This window comes from Lethenteron reissneri, chromosome 59, assembly GCF_015708825.2.
Source record: "Lethenteron reissneri isolate LAM-NWPU_2019-01 chromosome 59, ASM1570882v1, whole genome shotgun sequence".
NCBI classification, from domain to species: domain Eukaryota; kingdom Metazoa; phylum Chordata; class Hyperoartia; order Petromyzontiformes; family Petromyzontidae; genus Lethenteron; species Lethenteron reissneri.
In genome coordinates, this window is record NC_083837.1 from 5577259 (window position 1) to 5596151 (window position 18893).

At 45.5% G+C, this 18893-nt stretch overlaps 1 protein-coding gene across 1 annotated transcript in view; it reads left to right on the top strand.

Moving 5' to 3' along the window:
- The window catches only part of LOC133357689 (phosphorylase b kinase regulatory subunit alpha, liver isoform-like), a 71653-nt gene that overhangs the window by 24494 nt on the left and 28266 nt on the right, over positions 1–18893 (top strand). The window contains 7 exon segments of the mRNA XM_061575782.1: positions 359–466; positions 1653–1731; positions 2327–2461; positions 3064–3173; positions 3992–4136; positions 5216–5294; positions 7240–7457. Coding sequence (XP_061431766.1) covers positions 359–466; positions 1653–1731; positions 2327–2461; positions 3064–3173; positions 3992–4136; positions 5216–5294; positions 7240–7457 — 874 coding nt within the window.

Genomic DNA, 18893 nt, shown 5'->3' on the forward strand with positions numbered 1-18893 from the left:
GCTAATATCCCATAACGCTGTACATGAATTATATATATGGACAAAATCCCATATACAGCCACTACCAAGCAAATGAAACCTTTACTTACCAACCAAACTCAAAAATGAAGCAACAAATTAAGAAATGGCACCAAAAAGTTGGCGATAAAAACAACCAGCGCTAAAAGGATTCATCCTTGGTGGCCAACGTAATGACAGCATTCCGTGAGACGTCACCTTTCTACGTCACACAATGCGCGTGCCTCCCCTCCCGATGCGGATGGGGCGGCCATTCACAGGACGATGAACGTGGGTTTGGTATGGCTCCTTTCATAAAGTCTTGCCATGTGCGTTGTCTTTCCTGCACCGCCGCTGTTAGATGGAGGAGGAGTACCGCAAGCCGCACACGGTGGACCGGGTTTCTGCTGGGAAGCTGCCGCACATGTGGGGGCAGTCTCTGTATATCCTCAGCAGCCTGCTGGCAGAGGTAGCACAACCACAGTGGCACTTGCATGCATGCCCCACTCCGCCTGCGTTCGGTGGACATCAATATAGCCCGGCTCTAATCTGTGACTATATAAGCAATCGCTTTACTCTGTCGTTTAGCGGTTCAATTGCTTGACTTGGAGATTAACACGAAATTAGTTGGGTAAGATTTTCTTTGTTAATGCTGCATGGGAGATGATGAGCAGGGTTTGGGGACGATTATTAAATTGTTAACTTTTTTTTAACACGGCTTTTTGTGCTTAGTTGTCCTTCCTCTGTACCTCCAATTTGCACGGTTGGCTATGTACGGTGCGAAAGAAGTTCAACATACATAAGGATAAGAAGAATAAACGATCTTGCACAAAAGCAAAGAGTGGCACCTGGGGAGTTCAACATATGTACATTGTCAAAGAATGTCCTCTCCTATAAATTTACCGTAAATGACCCCATGACCTCATCACACAATGCGAAGAAACCACTGTATGGTGAAATTGCCAACAATCTTGTTGTAAACCTTAAGAATTGTCCCTTCATATTCATTACTTATTATTTTTACTGGTTGGGCATTTTGAGATGATTACTCCTAAAGTGATTGCAGACCAAATATGCTCTGCAAAAAGACCATATGAGCGACATAAGAAATTAGAAATATCAAAGAGCTCAACTGTGTTTGAAACTACTCTATTGTCCATTTAACTTGGCACTGTTCCAAAACTTGAGCGAGAAAACGTCTCCCTTGTTAAATAGAAAATGTCAAATGAGCCGTCGCATCTCTGAAGCAGATTATGTGGTGATGCTGCTGCTGCATTGGCAGTGGTGCACAAGCACAGATGAACAAAAACTCAACGCATTCGTCAATAACACAGCTCTAAATGGAAATATACACAGGAATAGGTGACGTTTCAGGCAATGGCCCTTTCTTATTGCACGCAAAGTATAGTAGATTATTTAACCAACAAACATAAGCATCTGCATATCAATATTTAAGAAATTTGCCGTTGTCAGCGCTCGTATAACCTCCCATGACCCACGCCTTCGGGGAGGCTGTCATCCGGCAGTGGATTGACACAACACGTAACACGTGCAAGAGTCTCCACGAAGTGAGCCCTCTCCTATGGTGTGTACTGAGCGTTGTTGCGACTCGAGTGGCGACGTGGGACACGGTCGGTGCATTTGTCTTTTGGCAGGGATTCCTGGCTCCCGGTGAAATCGACCCTCTCAACAGACGCCTGTCGACTATTCCCAAGCCAGATGTCGTCGTGCAAGGTTCGACCCCCCCCCCCCACACTCTAAGCGGTGACGGCTCAGTCCAGCGTTATGCCACGGCAGGGATGGGGAACCATTTTCTTGCAGAGGGGAAATACAGAGACAAAGATTCCCCCCCCCCCCATATAGACTTCACAGACCGTTGGGGCAAGTACTGTTAACGAGCACCTCAGAGGGCAACCACGCAACAACACATGGTCACTGGCAGAGACACTTGAGTGCAATCCATAAAGTTGTCCTGTGTCGTGTATGCATTCGTATTTGTTTATGAACTGAATTACCTTGGGCTGTTGGCACAAGTCACTTTTTCTTCGCTTTTAGTACGGACAAGACTTTTGGGATGCCGTTTATTAATTTATTCATATAAATTATCTGGATAATCTGTCGAGATGTGCACGGGGGGGGGGGGACATTTTGCCCCCTGGGGTATATTTAAAAAACTTCGACTAGAAAGGATCTCTGGGGTAGTTCTATGATGTCTACTTCCACAGTGTGCTGCTCTGCGAGTGTTCTGATTGGACGACATGTCTTGCGATGCGACGACAAAAAAAGAGCTCAAAGGTCCCGTTTGCGTATTGACCCCTCGCGTGTGCAGTGGCAGTCCTGGCCGAGACGAATGAGATCAAGGAGATCCTGCAGAGCCACGGCTTCATGGTGGAGACCACGGCAGACGTCCACCCAATCCGCGTGCAGCCAGCGCGCATCCTTAGCCACATCTATGCCCGTCTGGGTGAGGCACGCATGCCCCCTCGCCACCACCCTACACTTGTTGCACGTTTATTGCCTTGGGCGGCAAGGTTGCAACGCAATGGTGACACTCATACCTAACGGCAAGGAAGGCCCTAGGTTCAATTCTCAACTCGGGCGCCTTTCTGCGTGGAGTTTGTAGGTTCGTCCCTTGTTCTGCATGGGTGACTTCTGGGTTTTCCCAGTTTCCTCCTATAGCTCAAAGCAAACATACATGGTAACTGGCATCAGCCAAACATCGCAATGCTAATTACCTGCAAAGTACTTAGTTGGGATTATACATCACAGCAGCATCATACCCCACAACAAATACATTGTATAAGAGTTGAGACTCAACGATGCCTTCTAATGCCACCCCCCCGCCCACCCGCTCATATTGGCTGTCATGGCATCTTCTCCATAGTATTTTTATTTCCTTCATTGATTCTCAACCACAAAAGGTTCATTATAAAAAAAAGGAGACCTGACCCGTGACATGCACGCACTTTAAAACACTGATCTGTTTTGAGTAGCTGGAGGCCGTGCGACCACGTGGTGCACCGTGAGTGCGGTGATGACGGTGCTGCGAATGTCCTTTCGCTGAAGGCCGCAACAAGAAGCTGAAGCTGTCTGGCCGCCCGTACCATCACATTGGCGTCCTGGGAACATCTAAGCTCTACGTCATCCGCAACAACATCTTCGCCTTCACTCCCCAGGTGCCACTCTTTCCTTTCGTGCCAGATAGTTTTTTCTTTTCATCGTTATGTACTGTATGTTGAACTTCTTTCGCACCGCACGTAGCCAACCGTACTAATCGGAGGTACGGAGGGAGTACAACAAACTAAACACAAAAAGCAGTTCTAAAGAAATTCGTTTTAATCTAGATTTAGAAGTGTATAGCTCCAGTGGCTTCCTAATATCGTAAGGAAGAGCATTCCAGACAGCCGCAGAAGCACATCTGAATGTGCGCGATGCAGTGACCGTCTTTGTTCCATGGCGAACCAAAAGCCGCTGCGAGGATGACCGGAGTTTAATGTATTTGTTTAGATTGTTGAGCCGGTAAAGCCTCACTTGAGTGTGTACCCCCTGCCATAGGAGCCTGGAGTATGGTAAAGTACAGTAAAACCTTGGATTGCGAGTAACTTTGTCTGTGAGTGTTTTGCAAGACGATCAATTTTTTAAAATAAATATTAATTTGATAAACGAGCAAGGTCTTGCAATACGAGTAGTACGTATACGCTTTGTCTGCCGAGCGTCACGTGATCACAACTGATATATGAGTGCTTTGGATTACAAACGTTTCCGGAACGAATTATGCTGGCAATCCAAGGTTTTACTGTACTCGGTTCACCTAATGTGGGCACAATGATTCTGATTATACACAGTCAACAAATGCATAACAATGCATATATATTAGACCTCCATAAGTACAATAAATGTTTATTTTGTTTGGAGTTGTGCAATTGCACCGTTTTTTTTATGACATGCACTTGAGGTCTTCCTGGTTAATCTGCCGTTTCCTCTGCGTGTGTAGTTCATAGATGAGCAGCAGTTCTACCTGGCCTTGGACAGCCGCATGATCGTGGAGATGCTGCGCACGGATCTGTCGTACCTGTGTTCACGCTGGCGCATGACTGGGAGGCCCACTGTCACGTTCCCCGTCACGCACACCATGCTCAGTGAGGAGGCTGGCAAACGATGTTGGCACGATGGGTTGGCGCACATGGAAGTCCACTGATTCTCTCGCCTTCGTCGTTAAAATGAGAATTGTAAATTGCATACAAGTTGCCGTGGTTGGTTGGGTCTTGAGATCAGAGCTCTGAACTGGCACTGCTGAGATCCTGGGATCAAATCTGGGCAGCAGCCCGTGATTAAACAGACTCTCAAGTGTAGCGAGTTTATGTTCTCAGCCCGGCGACCAATGACTGTACAAAAATCCATCCCAATAAATTTGGCGACTCACATAAATTGGCTAAATTTCAGCTCCTGGAATTAAATATTGGTTTGATTTTCTTGCGACGAACATTGTTCTCCGTAGCAAAGTGGGTGGGAAAGTGTTGCCCTCCACTGTGGATCAGAGGAGGGCACTTTGAAGGGATTTAAGAGGCAGCTCTGTGATATCTGGTTCCTGTGGGACATTCTCTAGCATTGAGGGTCGCGCTGCTGTGTGAAAGATCAGAATGGATCCTTCATCTCATTGTGTATTGCCGACAGCATCAGTCGGGTTAACACTGGGGGGAAAAACAAACGACAACAAAAATATTTGTATTATTAAGTCTCTCACCCAATGGGCATTCTAGATAAATGTTTTCCAGCAGTATTTATTTAGGCAGCAACCTATGGGTTGGTTTTGATTTTATGTTGCATCTGTACAATCTGGCCCGTTAACCTCCTCCCGTTCCTCTCTCAAAGCTCACCTCTTCTCCATTGCCCATTCTTTTCCTCTTCCCTCCCCCCGCCCCTCCATCTATTCCCTCCCCCCGCCTCTCCATTTATTCCCTCCCATCCCCTTCCCTATCCCTTACTTACCCCTCTATTGTGAACACCTCCCTAACCCTTCCATATCCCCTACTCACCCTCTATCGCGGTCACCCATAACTCATCCTTCGCATGCCCCTGCCATCTAAATACATTTTTTTTATACACTGCACTTTTATTATGTTAAGCTCCTCGATTAAAGGCGCTATATAAATGTAAAATAATATTAGATCTGCCGGGTTCTGACATCTCCCTCTGTATGGTGTGTGTGGTCGTGCAGCGGAGAACGGCAAGGAGGTTGACCCTGCCGTGTTGGCCACCTTGAGGAAACTCCAAGACGGCTATTTTGCCGGAGCGAGGTAAGGAATAATAGTAACAATCGAGCAAGTAACATTTCAGGCAGAAGCCCGTGTGATAAATAAATTATGTTTGAAACTATTTTTTGTATCTTGCCAGTTAAGGCCCACTGAGCTCTTTTTCAGAAACGACCTGGCCAAAAATTATGGCTCAACAAAGTGGCTTATGTGGAAATATATGTCAGCCAAATACTCTGAACGCACAATGATTCTAAACGTCGGGAAGAACTGGAGGACCCAGAGAAAAATCCACACGACCATGGGGAGAGGGACACGCAAACTCCAAATATAGACCAGGCGTCGGGGTCAGGATAGAACCTGCGACCTGTATACCAGGCGAGATACTTAACATCTCGCCACCGTGGCCAAATGCGCTATATATAAGTGCGAACAGAAGCAGGAAAGGCTTCTCTCCCTACCTATTGGGCTGTGCTGACTTCTTGGGGGCCTTAACATTCTCCTATGCAGTGACAGCATGTCAAGGTATTTGTGGCCAGTGACATGGTACAATATTAATATAAAAAGGCGCAGCCTTGAAATTCCTTGCTCAAACCACTCTTGGTGAAAGGGCTTTAATTTTAGCGAGATCTGGAAAAAGGTCGGAGTAATCACTCACACTTTCAGAATCAAAATATATATACTGGAGGAATCTGATGAGCTATAAAGCTCTTTTTCACGTGTTCAGTAGTGGCACAGGGTAAGAACATTAGGACAATAAACAGTACGAACACATGATAGGAGTTGTAAAGTACAAGAAAGGTAAACAACCCAAACACAAATAAAACTAAACCATCCCCATCCTACCAGGCAAAGCCCACTGATGCATTCACTTATTTTTCAGAAGCGACCTGGCCACAAATGGTAGCTCAACAAATTGTGCCATCATTTGAACATTGAGAGCACCAAAATAATCTCAGTACCCCACCACATGAGAACTGCCGATCACATATCCTATGGTGAACCCATTTGTACTCTTGGGTGGACAGAGAATGGGGGTGGTGGAACATTTAAGAAATCTGTTCAATGCGTTTTACATGCGCTGCCAGAATTTGAAATTGAACTTGCGACCTCTGGTTGGCAAGACCAGTGTCCCAATCATTACACCACGAAAGCATCCCTACACAGTGTAATCAGCATTATCTGAACCGACCCACCCTTGACAACAGGTGGCCAATATCACGGAGCTTTAGCCACGTGCAATGGCAGTCGAAGGCACAAAGCATGTAATCTTCATGGAGATATAAACACAATTTTAAAGAAGAGTCACTTTTATAATGTAAGATTTATATTCTTGGTTCTTTCGGTAAAGTCACGTACAAAGGAAGCAATAAAATAATACAAATATAAAACAATAAAATTATCACGACGTTTCGATTGCAACACAAGCAATCATCATTAGGTGTGAAAACAACAGCAAGAAAATTTGAAAAAAGTGGCGTTTTTTTCTTAACGTTAGCACCACGGATAGCGACTTGGCAGTTTTATATTTGTATTATTTTATTGTTTCCCTTCTACGTGACTTTACCGAAAGAACCAAGAATATGAATCCCTGCAGTCATGAAAGCTTTAAATCAAAATGTAAGATATAGCGAGGGGGTTAGAGCACTGACGCAGTGATTCCTGGCCATGGCTGACATCGATGGCGAGTGATATCTGAACCGGTCCTGAGCTACGTCCCCTCTCTTTTACAAACCCACAACCCACACTGACCATCGAAGCAAAGTATGGTCAAACAGCTTCTATAACTGTCAAGAGTGGTGAAGCCTTCATCTAGCAGTGGTGGATTGACAAAGGGCTGTACGTTATTACATTACAAAGTGAGCCTCCTGTTGATGCGCTGCACGGTTTTTCAATGTATAGCTGCACTGCCTCGTTCCACGCGGTCATCTCTCCCTCTCTCTTGTCGTCTCCTCCCCGCGCACCCCTTGCGCATTCTTTCCCACTGCAGGGTGCAGGCAGGCAGGTTGTCGGAGTTTCTGACCACCTCTTGTTACACAGCCCTGAGCTTCATGGACCCCGGTCCTGACGGTAAGATGTTTGACGATGACTCTGACGATGTCAGCACGGTGCAGCACGCATGCAGCGGCAGTGGCCACTGGCGGCGCGGCAGCTCCTCCCGCCTGCACGCAAGCCCCGCTCCGCCAAGCTGCTGTGACTCAGATGAAAGTAAGGCTTTGCTGAAACTGCTGTTGTGTGTTTCCCTTTCCGGCTGCTCTGTTTCTGGTGTACGGTTCTGTCGTAGATCTCCCCTACTACCTGCGTGTGTATTTTTCTATACGTCGAATGGGATTCTGTCCAGACCTGGGGGGGACACTCACAATTATAATTTTGTCAATGATACTCAATCGGAAGCACAATGTGATTGTGATTGCGATTGTCATTTGAGCGAACGTCACTGCTGTTTTGATAATTTATTATTCATAATGAAGGTTTTTGGGTTAGATGTGTCGTAACCCTCCACCACCCGACACAGCCAGTAAGGTTTGTCACGTAAACAACGCGCAAATTAGTTACTGCTTCAGCCCACTGGTGTGTTGGACAGACGGGACATAACATTAGCGTAACATTAAAAGAAGACTAAATAAATATTAAATACTCTCAAACACAACTCTCGATAGTTGCAGAACATGCTTGCCAACAAGGACACTCAATTGATTTTGATAAAGTTTAAGTGTTGTGTAAAACTAATTATTACTGGCTGAGACTAAATCGAGAATCCATTGAAATTGAGAGAAATACAAATAATTTTAATTGCTCTGACAGTTACAGGCTGAGTACGGCCTGGAAGCGTATTATTAAGTAACTAGCGGTAAGTACCCGGCGTTGCTCGGGAAAAAATATATTTCAAAACTTCTCTTTAAAACATTATATATATGTACACATTTACTAAGCTATTCTGAAAGACCGTTGGGCCGTTTGTCCATTTCTCCACCAACAAAATGATAAGAGGCTTGCAGAAGTGCAAAAAGTTACCCCCGCATAGGTATATATTCCTACACACCCTACATACAACAGAGTAAGTAGTATCTATTGACTCTGTAGTTGTATCTACTGACTGCACAGTAGTATCCACTGAGCCAGTAGTATCTACTGACTGTATAGTAGTATTTACTTACTGTAGTAACTACTGACCGTAGTAGTATCTACTGGCCCTACAGTAGTATCTACCGACTCTATAGTAGTAACTACTAACTCTGTAGTAGTATCTACTGACTGTGTAGTAGTATCTACTGACCGTAGCAGTATTTACTGACCATAGTGGTATATACTGACTGTTTTAGTATCTATTAACTCTATAGTAGTGTAGAGGAGTACTGCGGGGACCCAACGAGGGGCAACCGCGGGAAGGGGGCCAAGCATAAAGGGGAGTCCTAGAAGTGTGAGAGAGGAGGGTAAGTAGAAATAGTGAGACGTCTGCTAGTGGGGGAGCCAGGTAAAAGGGAAGAGCCCGGGCTAAGGGGATAAAAGGGGAACCTGGACGGAAGGGGAGGGGTCAGAGACAAAGGAGAGTCAGAGAGAAAGAGGGGCCAGGTAGCAGGTAGAAAGGCTCCTGGGCCGGAGAGGCAAAGGAGGCTACGGGTGGAAGAGTACGAGGTAGCCTGGACGAAGATCGAGGGAGTCGGGAGAGAGGGCTAAGAGACAGGGAGTAGTGAGTACCCATGATGGAACGGAGAGTGCGGATGTTGGCGTGAATAAACGGCAAGCAGCCCAGAATATTCAACTCTGATTTCCGTCTGAGTCTACAATCCCACAGGGCATCACGAAGCACGACTCTACAGTAGTGTAGTGGGTACAGATGTAGACTTAGTCTTTTCTAGAGGCAACACGTTTATTTATAGCAATAATAACGGTAACACAAGGTCCTTAACACAAGGGGGTAACGGCCCCCTTCACCCGATACCCTGGGGAGGTATGGCCTCCGGGCTAGCGTGCCCTAATCACTGGGACCACTCTCTATATTACAGCCCTCCGGCTAGGGGGGGACCTAGGGGAGGCTAGCCTGACCCGACCCACCTAAGGTACTCGGGTCCCGACCACTGGCCCACTCGGTCCTGGCCCTGACAAGGACTTCAGGTCCGGGGGTTCCCAGGGTCTTATTTTGGGCTGGCTCTTTGGTCTTCTGCTTGACGACGACTGGCAAACCCGTTCAGAGGTCCGACTTCTATACGGTGCCCAGGGTCACTCTGCCCCTGGCCACGCCTACTCTCTAGATCCTTCTGGAGGTACCTGGATTATTACGTAATCCCCCAGCCCCCACTGGGGGCCTCGGGTGTGTACCTCCGGTTCCCAACCACCCTCTGGGTTCCCTGGCCGAACGACGTAACTTGATACAGGCCGGACTCGCTGTTGCCCCCTGTTTGATCCATGGCTGGTGCTACACCAGGTCAGGAGTGGTGACGGCGTATTAAGCTAACAATACCCACTACAGTAATATCTACTATCATTACAGCAGTGCATACCGACTGTGGTTGGGTACCTGCTATCACTACAGCAGTGCATACCGACTGTGGTTGGGTACCTGCTATCACTACAGCAGTGCATACCGACTGTGGTGGTACCTGCTATCACTACAGCAGTGCATACGGACTGTGGTTGGGTACCTGCTATCACTACAGCAGTGCATACGGACTGTGGTTGGGTACCTGCTATCACTACAGCAGTGCATACCGACTGTGGTGGTACCTTCTATCACTACAGCAGTGCATACGGACTGTGGTTGGGTACCTGCTATCACTACAGCAGTGCATACCGACTGTGGTGGTACCTTCTATCACTACAGCAGTGCATACGGACTGTGGTTGGGTACCTTCTATCACTACAGCAGTGCATACCGACTGTGGTGGTACCTTCTATCACTACAGCAGTGCATACGGACTGTGGTTGGGTACCTGCTATCACTACAGCAGTGCATACGGACTGTGGTTGGGTACCTGCTATCACTACAGCAGTGCATACCGACTGTGGTGGTACCTTCTATCACTACAGCAGTGCATACGGACTGTGGTTGGGTACCTGCTATCACTACAGCAGTGCATACGGACTGTGGTTGGGTACCTGCTATCACTACAGCAGTGCATACCGACTGTGGTGGTACCTGCTATGATTACAGCAGTGCATACCGACTGTGGTTGGGTACCTGATATCACTACAGCAGTGCATACCGACTGTGGTGGTACCTGCCATCACTACAGCAGTGCATACCGACTGTGGTGGTACCTGCTATGATTACAGCAGTGCATACCGACTGTGGTTGGGTACCTGATATCACTACAGCACTGCATACCGACTGTGGTGGTACCTGCCATCACTACAGCAGTGCATACCGACTGTGGTGGTACCTGCTATGATTACAGCAGTGCATACCGACTGTGGTTGGGTACCTGATATCACTACAGCAGTGCATACCGACTGTGGTGGTACCTGCCATCACTACAGCAGTGCATACCGACTGTGATGCTACGTGCTATCACTACAGCAGTGCATACCGACTGGTGGTACCTGCTATCACTACAGCAGTGCATACTGACTGTGGTTGGGTACCTGCTATCACTACAGCAGTGCATACCGACTGTGGTGGTACCTACTATCACTACAGCAGTGCATACCGACTGTGGTTGGGTACCTGATATCACTACAGCAGTGCATACCGACTGGTGGTACCTGCCATCACTACAGCAGTGCATACTGACTGTGATGCTACGTGCTATCACTACAGCAGTGCATACCGACTGGTGGTACCTGCTATCACTACAGCAGTGCATACTGACTGTGGTGGTACCTGCTTTAACTACAGAAGTGCATACTGACTGTGGTGGTACCTACTATGATTACAGCAATGCATGCTGATTGTGGTGGTACCTGCTATCACTACAGTTGTACATGCTGACTTTATAGCAGTATATATTGACTCTATACAACAAACTACTAACTTGACAGAGTGGCGTCGTGAGACCTCGTCCCGTGCAGAGCCCCCGGCCTCGCCTAGATTTCCCTGCCGTCCGAGGTGGCACCTTGGCAGGCTGGGCCGCTTCCCTCGCCCTCCCCCACCATCCCCCCGCCCGCTCTACAATAATAGTATCTAAGCGCTATAATATTAGTATCTACCGACCCTATAGTAGTAAGTGCACACATTGGGGGGGGGGGGGGGGAGAAGAGGACATGACACTTTGAAGAGTTTGCATTTTCAACGCAAAAGAAAATGTTTTCCCCCCCTCTCAACGAAGGCGTGTGCGTTGCTAGGGGCAACCCCCGGTCAGCTTTGTTGCGCATGCGCAAATGTGTGCAGCGGCATAAGGAAATAAATAAATACAATGGCACTAAATTGTTAATTTAACTACTTTAAAGTTGACGGATGCCAAAATGGAATAGCGCTGGCTCACCACGGGGCTTATCGCGTGGTACCCGGGTACTTTTTTTTACGTAAACCCCACGGTTCGCGAGCCAAATCCTTCGCAAGTTTCGTCCACAGACAGACACACAGACAGAGGGACAGACAAAGAATGACGTTCATAGGTAAGATACATCTTACAACTGCATTCCTTTTCGAGGACACATGCTAATTAACTGATTACTAATCTATTATATGATTACACTAACCCCCTCTCCGTCTCTGATTTATACACCCGAAGGGTTCAGTGATGACGTCATCTTGCTCTATTTAAGACCGTGAGCAGGTGGAATGCTTCACTATTCTGGCAAATCGCCCGATGATGCTGGATGTAATTACCAGCGAAACTCCGTATTCAAATTGTAAATGTTGTGGGTTTACTCTCCAACACACCGGTGGGCTGAAAGTGTAACTCATTGGCGCTTTGTTTACGTGACAAACCTTACTGGCTGTGTCAGGTGGTTGAAGGTTACGACTCATTTATACTTACGCGATCTAAACCAAAAACCTTTATTATGAATAATATTGGTCGCGAAAGCCTACGTGTTAAACTGATAATTTATTTTTGCAACCAGGTCTGGTCCAATCTCAATGTTATTTGTGTTCTCCGTCTCTTGTTCTCTGTACATTTTCTCAGGCACTTGTCATTTTTATTCACCGTCTCTCTCCCCGTTTTCCTCTTCTACATTTTCATGTTAATAGCATTTGACTCTTGATTTCTGGCTAGCTCTGGCCCCTTCTATCCTTAGTTTGACCTTATTTTTACTGTGTTATCTGTCAAATTAATTACGTCTTTATATTGTTTCATTAGAATCCCCTGATTTTAACTGCATATTTCTTGTCACTCTGTTTTTCAGTTATTTTTCTTAACGTTTCCCCTCTTATAAATATTTATGTTTAATGGAGTTTGTATTTTCTATCTACAGCTTCATCACCTTCCTTTTTTCATTTCTCTCTCCATTGATCTTTTCTCTTGCGCCATTTCACTCTCCCTGTGGCTCTCGCTTATTCTGATTTCTTCGTTCATGCTCTCTTGATTCTATAACGTGAGGTTTTTACGGCAAATGGTGAACTCTGCTCCAGTTTATGTAGTTGGTTATTCATATCCCATGTCAGTCATAAGAGAAAAGACATTTCTTTGCCTTACAAATGAAGCCATCACAATTGAATAACTTAAATATAATTGAAATATTTAAAATACTTACAACAAAAATTTCCATGTTGGCCCTTATACGGTGGTATACATTTTACCAATATTTTACCTTACACAGCGTAAGCCATTGAGCTCTATCGGGCGTGGTGTAGCCACCCACCCCCTTGTGTATCGTTCCGGCCTTCATAGGTGCTCGCTAACAGCATTGCCCCTACAGTCAGTTAAGGCTATATGGGGGATCTTTGTTTTTGTGTGAGTGTGTGGGGAGCGGTAGTGTAGTGGTTAGTGCACTACGCTACGAACCCAGTGACCCGAGTTCGATTCCCGCTCACGGCCAATAACACCAGTGACTTTATCTGAATTAGTCCTGGGCCTCCTCTAGGTCGACTCAGCCTCAATCCAGTACTGTTTGTAATTTGCGAGTTTTATTGGAGCTGAGTTTATCATATTTCTTTATATGTTTACAGTTCTTTGTGTATTATAATATTTTGTTATGTATACATTTCTCCTTTGTATCTTTGTACTGGTTTTGTGTTCTTGGGTTGGCCTTTATATGTGTGGTATCGTCTCAAGCCATTTGACCATCGTCAAATATTAACTTGAGCGACTTTATAACTTTATCTACCACAGCAAGTGATGCCAGTGTGTGCATTGTGTTGGGCAATGTCTTTCACTGTACGTAGTGTAAATTGTAGGGCAGTTCTCGACTTAGGAACACTCGACTTACGGACACCCGACTTAAGAACACCCGACGTAGGAACGACCACACTTAGGAACACCCAACTTACGAATGCCTTACTTACGAACATCCATATTTATGAACCAGCTTCCATGAGATATTTAATTTTTAACGTCGACTTAAGACGCGAACTCGCACTTGCAAACTGAACCGCGGAACAATTTGTTCAGAGGAGGGATCCTCCACGGGATGTAATGAGTCTCGCTCTGGGAGTGAGTGTTTTTGCGTGTGAGAGTGTGTGTGGGGACGGTAGTGTAGTGGATAGTGCTTTGCGCTACGAACCCAGCGAACCCGAGTTAGATTCCCGCTCACGGCCAACAACACAGGTGGCGGTTTATCTGAACTGTTCCTGGGCCTCCCCGAGATCGACTCAGCCTCAAATGAGTACTTGGTGTGGTGTGTATACATCGCCACTGGGGAGACAAAGGCGGTTAGGCGTGGTGATAGCCACCCACCCCTTCGAGTACCGTGTCGGCTTTCATAGGTGCTCGCTAATAGCACTTGCCCAACAGTCTGTTAAGGCTATATGGGGGATCTTTGTCTTTGTGGGTGCGCACGTGTGTGAAAGTGAGTGTTTAAAAGTTTGTTCATTGAACTCTGACCCGAGTTCAATTCCTGCTCACGACACCAGTGACGATTATCTGAATGGGTGTGGAGCCGCCCCTAGGTCGACTCGGCCTCAAATGAGTACCTGTTGCCTTGTGTAAACATGGCCACTGGGGAGTCAAAGGCGGCCGGGCGTGGTGTTGGCCACCCAGCCCCTCCTGTGCAGTCCTCGCCTTCATAGGCGCTGCTCGCAAACAGCACTTGCCCCACCATCCTGTGAAGGTTACACAGGGGATCGTTGGATGTGTGTGTGCGCAATTGTGGGGACTCACTGCGCCCCTTCCGTTAAGCACGCCAGCATCGGGACTCTGGGTCGGTTAAAATAAAACTTTTTTTTTCTATTTGTTATTTTATGTTATGCTTTATTTACTACACAATATTTATTAAACTATTACATGCACATGTACAATATTTATTCTATTTTTATGAGTTTAACAATGCTTCCTTTTGTTGAACCATATCAGATTTTATAACACTGCCCGCATCGGCATTTCAATACGGTGCATTATTGTGTTCTGACTTACAAACCGTTGGACTTGGGAACGTGGCTCAGGAATGGAACCCGTTCGTAAGTCGAGGACTGCCATATTACAATTATGAAGGCTCACTTGATTGACTGGTTTGTGACAGTTTGCCTTTTCTCGTGTGGTCTGGTTATGTCTCTTGTGCTCGTTTGACTGTGGGCAGCTGTGCTTTGCGGTGCTGTATATTAACAGCTTATGAATGCCGTTTGCACTAACAATCTTGCTCCCAGCCCACCCCGGCAGCGGACATCGTGGGTTTGTCGAGTTGGGTATTAACTGTCCAATGTGTGGCCTTGATTAAAGCTGCTCACTGAAGCTGCGGGTTGGGAAAGGGGCAATGCGAGTGATGGAGTGTGTGCGATTAAGCAATGCCACCAGCGCTAGAAGATGAACGGCATCAAAGTGCTCTTGCACCGCTCGTGAATAATGTCACCTGTTTAAATTATTACTCGAGTAAGCAATTTGGCCAAATTTGTATTTTTTTGGAAAACAAAACTTATGTAGAGCATAGGTAAGCTAATGACAAATGCAGGACATGTCGCTCGAAGACACGATCGCTGATGGTAAAGAATAGTGATCGAGTGGCAGTCAAGGAATGGAACGCGTCCAGGTGGACGCCAAAAGGCGAGACGGAGCTATGAAATCAGCTTGTGTGCAGGCGCTAGGCGGATTGTTGCACCGTTAGAGATGGTGACTCTTTGGAGATGCCCTTTATCCAGCAGTGAAATTGAACATGGCAGATGATGATACATTCATTTTATTATTATTATTTAGCAGTAAGAAATGTGGCATGTTATGTTTTGGAAAACAAAATAAAGACTATAACCCCGTATCGTATTGCCGACTTTTAACCGTTTAAGCGATATGAATAAATTGTTTTCGTTTCGTTGGCTGATTGGCTAATTGGGAACATGCTCACCACTGAGTCCCGCCTGTGCGTCGCTATTGGTTACATTCATGTGGCCGCCGCCGCCGCCTCCTCGTATTATGGTTTTCTTGGAATTGCCAAATTGCACAATGCAGCGAAAACGGACATTTAACACCCTGCAATGTGATTGGTAAGAGTGGCCTACTATTTGTGGGTTTTGCGTATGAAATGATAAATGACCCACCGCTAAATCATGCCACCAACCTTGTTCTGCCAGCAACATTTGTGTGACAGTTTTACCTTCTGGTTGGCCCACACTTGCCTAACCAGAATCCATGGTATTCCTATGGTTGTGAATATTGCACTTTGGCTGACATGAGTTCCACAGCTGATCCCAGTAGTAGATTATACTAAATCAATGCTAGATGGAGATAGCTGTAAGATGAGATTACATGCATATATTAAAAGTTGTATATAATTTCTATAACTCCTTTGGGAATGACTCCTGATATATGATTTAGTAACCCTAGGTTGGTATTGCTTTTGAGTAAAAAAACAAATATCCACTTCGTCAAGTTATTGCATAATATCAAGCAAACCTTAGTGTATTGTCTTTAGTGAGGGTTTGATTTAGTATTTACAATAAATTATATGAACCATAAACACTAGGAAACACTGATGCGGTTCTTAAAATAATTTTCAAATAATTGTTGTTATTTATGCTGGTATAATAATTTTCAAAGAATTTGTTTGTTGTTATTTATGCTGGTATTACATAAGTGATGCAGGTGTTTTGGAGTCCTCATGAATAAGACACCGTTATGGAACATTAGCACACGTAACATTGTCAAGGGACCTTAGCTACGACAAACTTATCACCCTCTCGCACGTAATCATATTATTTTGTGATGCTGCGTTGGTAGTTGTGCACGAGCACAATTAACAAAAGACTCGACGCATTTATCAATAGCACCGTGAGCTTTAAAAGGAAACATACGTAACAGGTGTTGTTTCGGGCAATGGCCCTTTTTCACTGTACATATATATAGCGAGCCAGAGAGATGGAGCGGATAAGAGAGTTGGAGACTGCACTTTACGCCGTGGGGCCTAATGGGAATGCAATTTAAAAAAATCCCGATCAACAGTTTTTTTTTATTTGGAATGCGAACAGTCATCGAACATTATCATCTCATAGGCAATGCACTGCCTTCGCGGGATGCCTTGTCTGTTTTATGCCAAGAGAACACACTACACGGTAGTGTAGCGGTTCGCGCTCCACTTCGTGGGTAGCGGTTAACACCATGCCCGGCGACCCGAGTTCGATTCCCGCTCACGGCCGACACCAGTGACGATTATTTAAACCAGTCATGAGCCTCCCCGAGGTCGACTCGGCCTCAAATGAGTACCTGATGTGGTGTGTAAACATCAACACTGGAGAGACAAAGGTGGCCGGGCATGATGTTGGCCACGCACCCCCTCATGTGCCGTGCCGGCCTTCATGGTGCTCGCTAACAGCACTTGCCCCAATAGTTTGTTCAGGCTATACGGGGGATCTTTGTCTTAAGGCATCAGAGTCTCTCGTACACAGCCGACATTTATGTTGGAAAGCACGTTCTCCCCGCTGCCTTGTACGTGAATCTAGCGGGAAATGGGGAACGCTCATTGTGAGGAGCGAATGTAGCTCAGAAATTGCCAGCGCTTTTAAAAACGAGGCCTCATTAGTCACAAGTACATTCAACAAGTAATATTAATTTTAACTTTTTTAAAAACACGTTTTAATGAAATGTACCGTACTAGTAATGGAAGAACTCCACGACTCCAGGAAGTTGCCCCAAGCTTGCCATAACGTAAGGGGCCGTAGACAATTACAGCCAACGTCAGTTGAGCGTGGACAATTAGACCCAAGCCGAAACATAACATATAAAAAATAATGTTTTAAAATATATGTTTAATAGAATATAGTATTGTCATCAGTATGACATAAGTATACCAACTTTGCAGTCGATACCACATTGGGAAGTGGGTTAAAATTGAGTTACAAGATTTGAGGATACAACGACAAAATCAATAACAGACAGAGTCAGTTAATAGAAAGCGTGTGAAAAATGAAATGGCTTCGTAACACTTCAGTCTCACAGCAAGAAGGGTCTAAGTTTTATACTCGATTTGGGTGCCTTTTTGTGTGGAGTTTGTATGTTCTCCCCCTGTTTTGCATTGGTTTCCTCCAGGTTCTCTGGTTTTCCCCCGTGGCTCTCTCTATTTAAGGCCTCGACACAGAAACGTTGTCTTTCTGTGTGCCTATGTGTGTGTCTCTCTCTATTTGTCTCTGTGTGAGTCTCTCTCTGCTTGTGTGCCTATGTGTGTGTCTCTCTCTGTGTGTCTCTGTGTTGTCTCTCTCTGCTTGTGTGTCTGTCTGTGTGTCTCTCTGTGTGTTTCTTTGTTGTCGCTCTCTGCTTGTGTGTGTGTCTGTGTGTCTCTCTCTGTGTGTCTCTGTGTGAGTCTCTCTCTGCTTGTGTGTCTGTCTGTGTCTCCGTGTCTATGTTTTCTCTCTCTCTCAAATTTAGCAATCTTTGGAATAACGTAATCAACCAGGTGGGGTGTTGACTGTTTTGTTGGCCGACTGTGTTGTACTGCATTATATTTCCAAGTTTACTATGTTTGTTTTCTCATTCATTTGTACCTGATGATGGTTGCTTGTGTTGCAATCGAAACGTCGTATTCTATTATTATTTAATTAAAAATAATTTCTACGTGACTTTACCGAAAGAACCAAAGAGTAATTCCTGCAGTCACGAAAGCTTTGAATCTAGTTTGAATGTAACTGGTATCGCATTGCTATTGGGCAAATATTCCAATGCTCCCTACTGTGAAAACTTGGCAGTATCCTCCTGAAAAAGAGTCTTAAGATTCAGTGAGGCCTTCCTGGGTAAACAGACATTCATAAAACATAATTAGGAATGCGATGAACCGCAAGCATGCAGTCATAAGTTTGCTACCTTTGTGCAAATTCAACTTAAATTTGAAATGTGTTTTAGTGCTAAAACAGTCGTCTGGATGCAAGTGCATCCATTGTGCATCTTAACATTCTCACACATGGACGACTCACAGCTCACAGATGCTCTGCTGGGTTCTCAGTGGCTTGATTAACAGTGCAGCGCTGTGCTTGCTTCGCTTAATGAAAGTGATTAACCTAACATCATAACGTTTATCATGCAGATGGTGCTTTAAATATGCAAGTCACGTACACCATAGTATCCCAAACGATCCACTTGTTCAAGACAAATGTTCCCAATGTGTTTGTCCTTTTGACTTTGAAATTTTAAA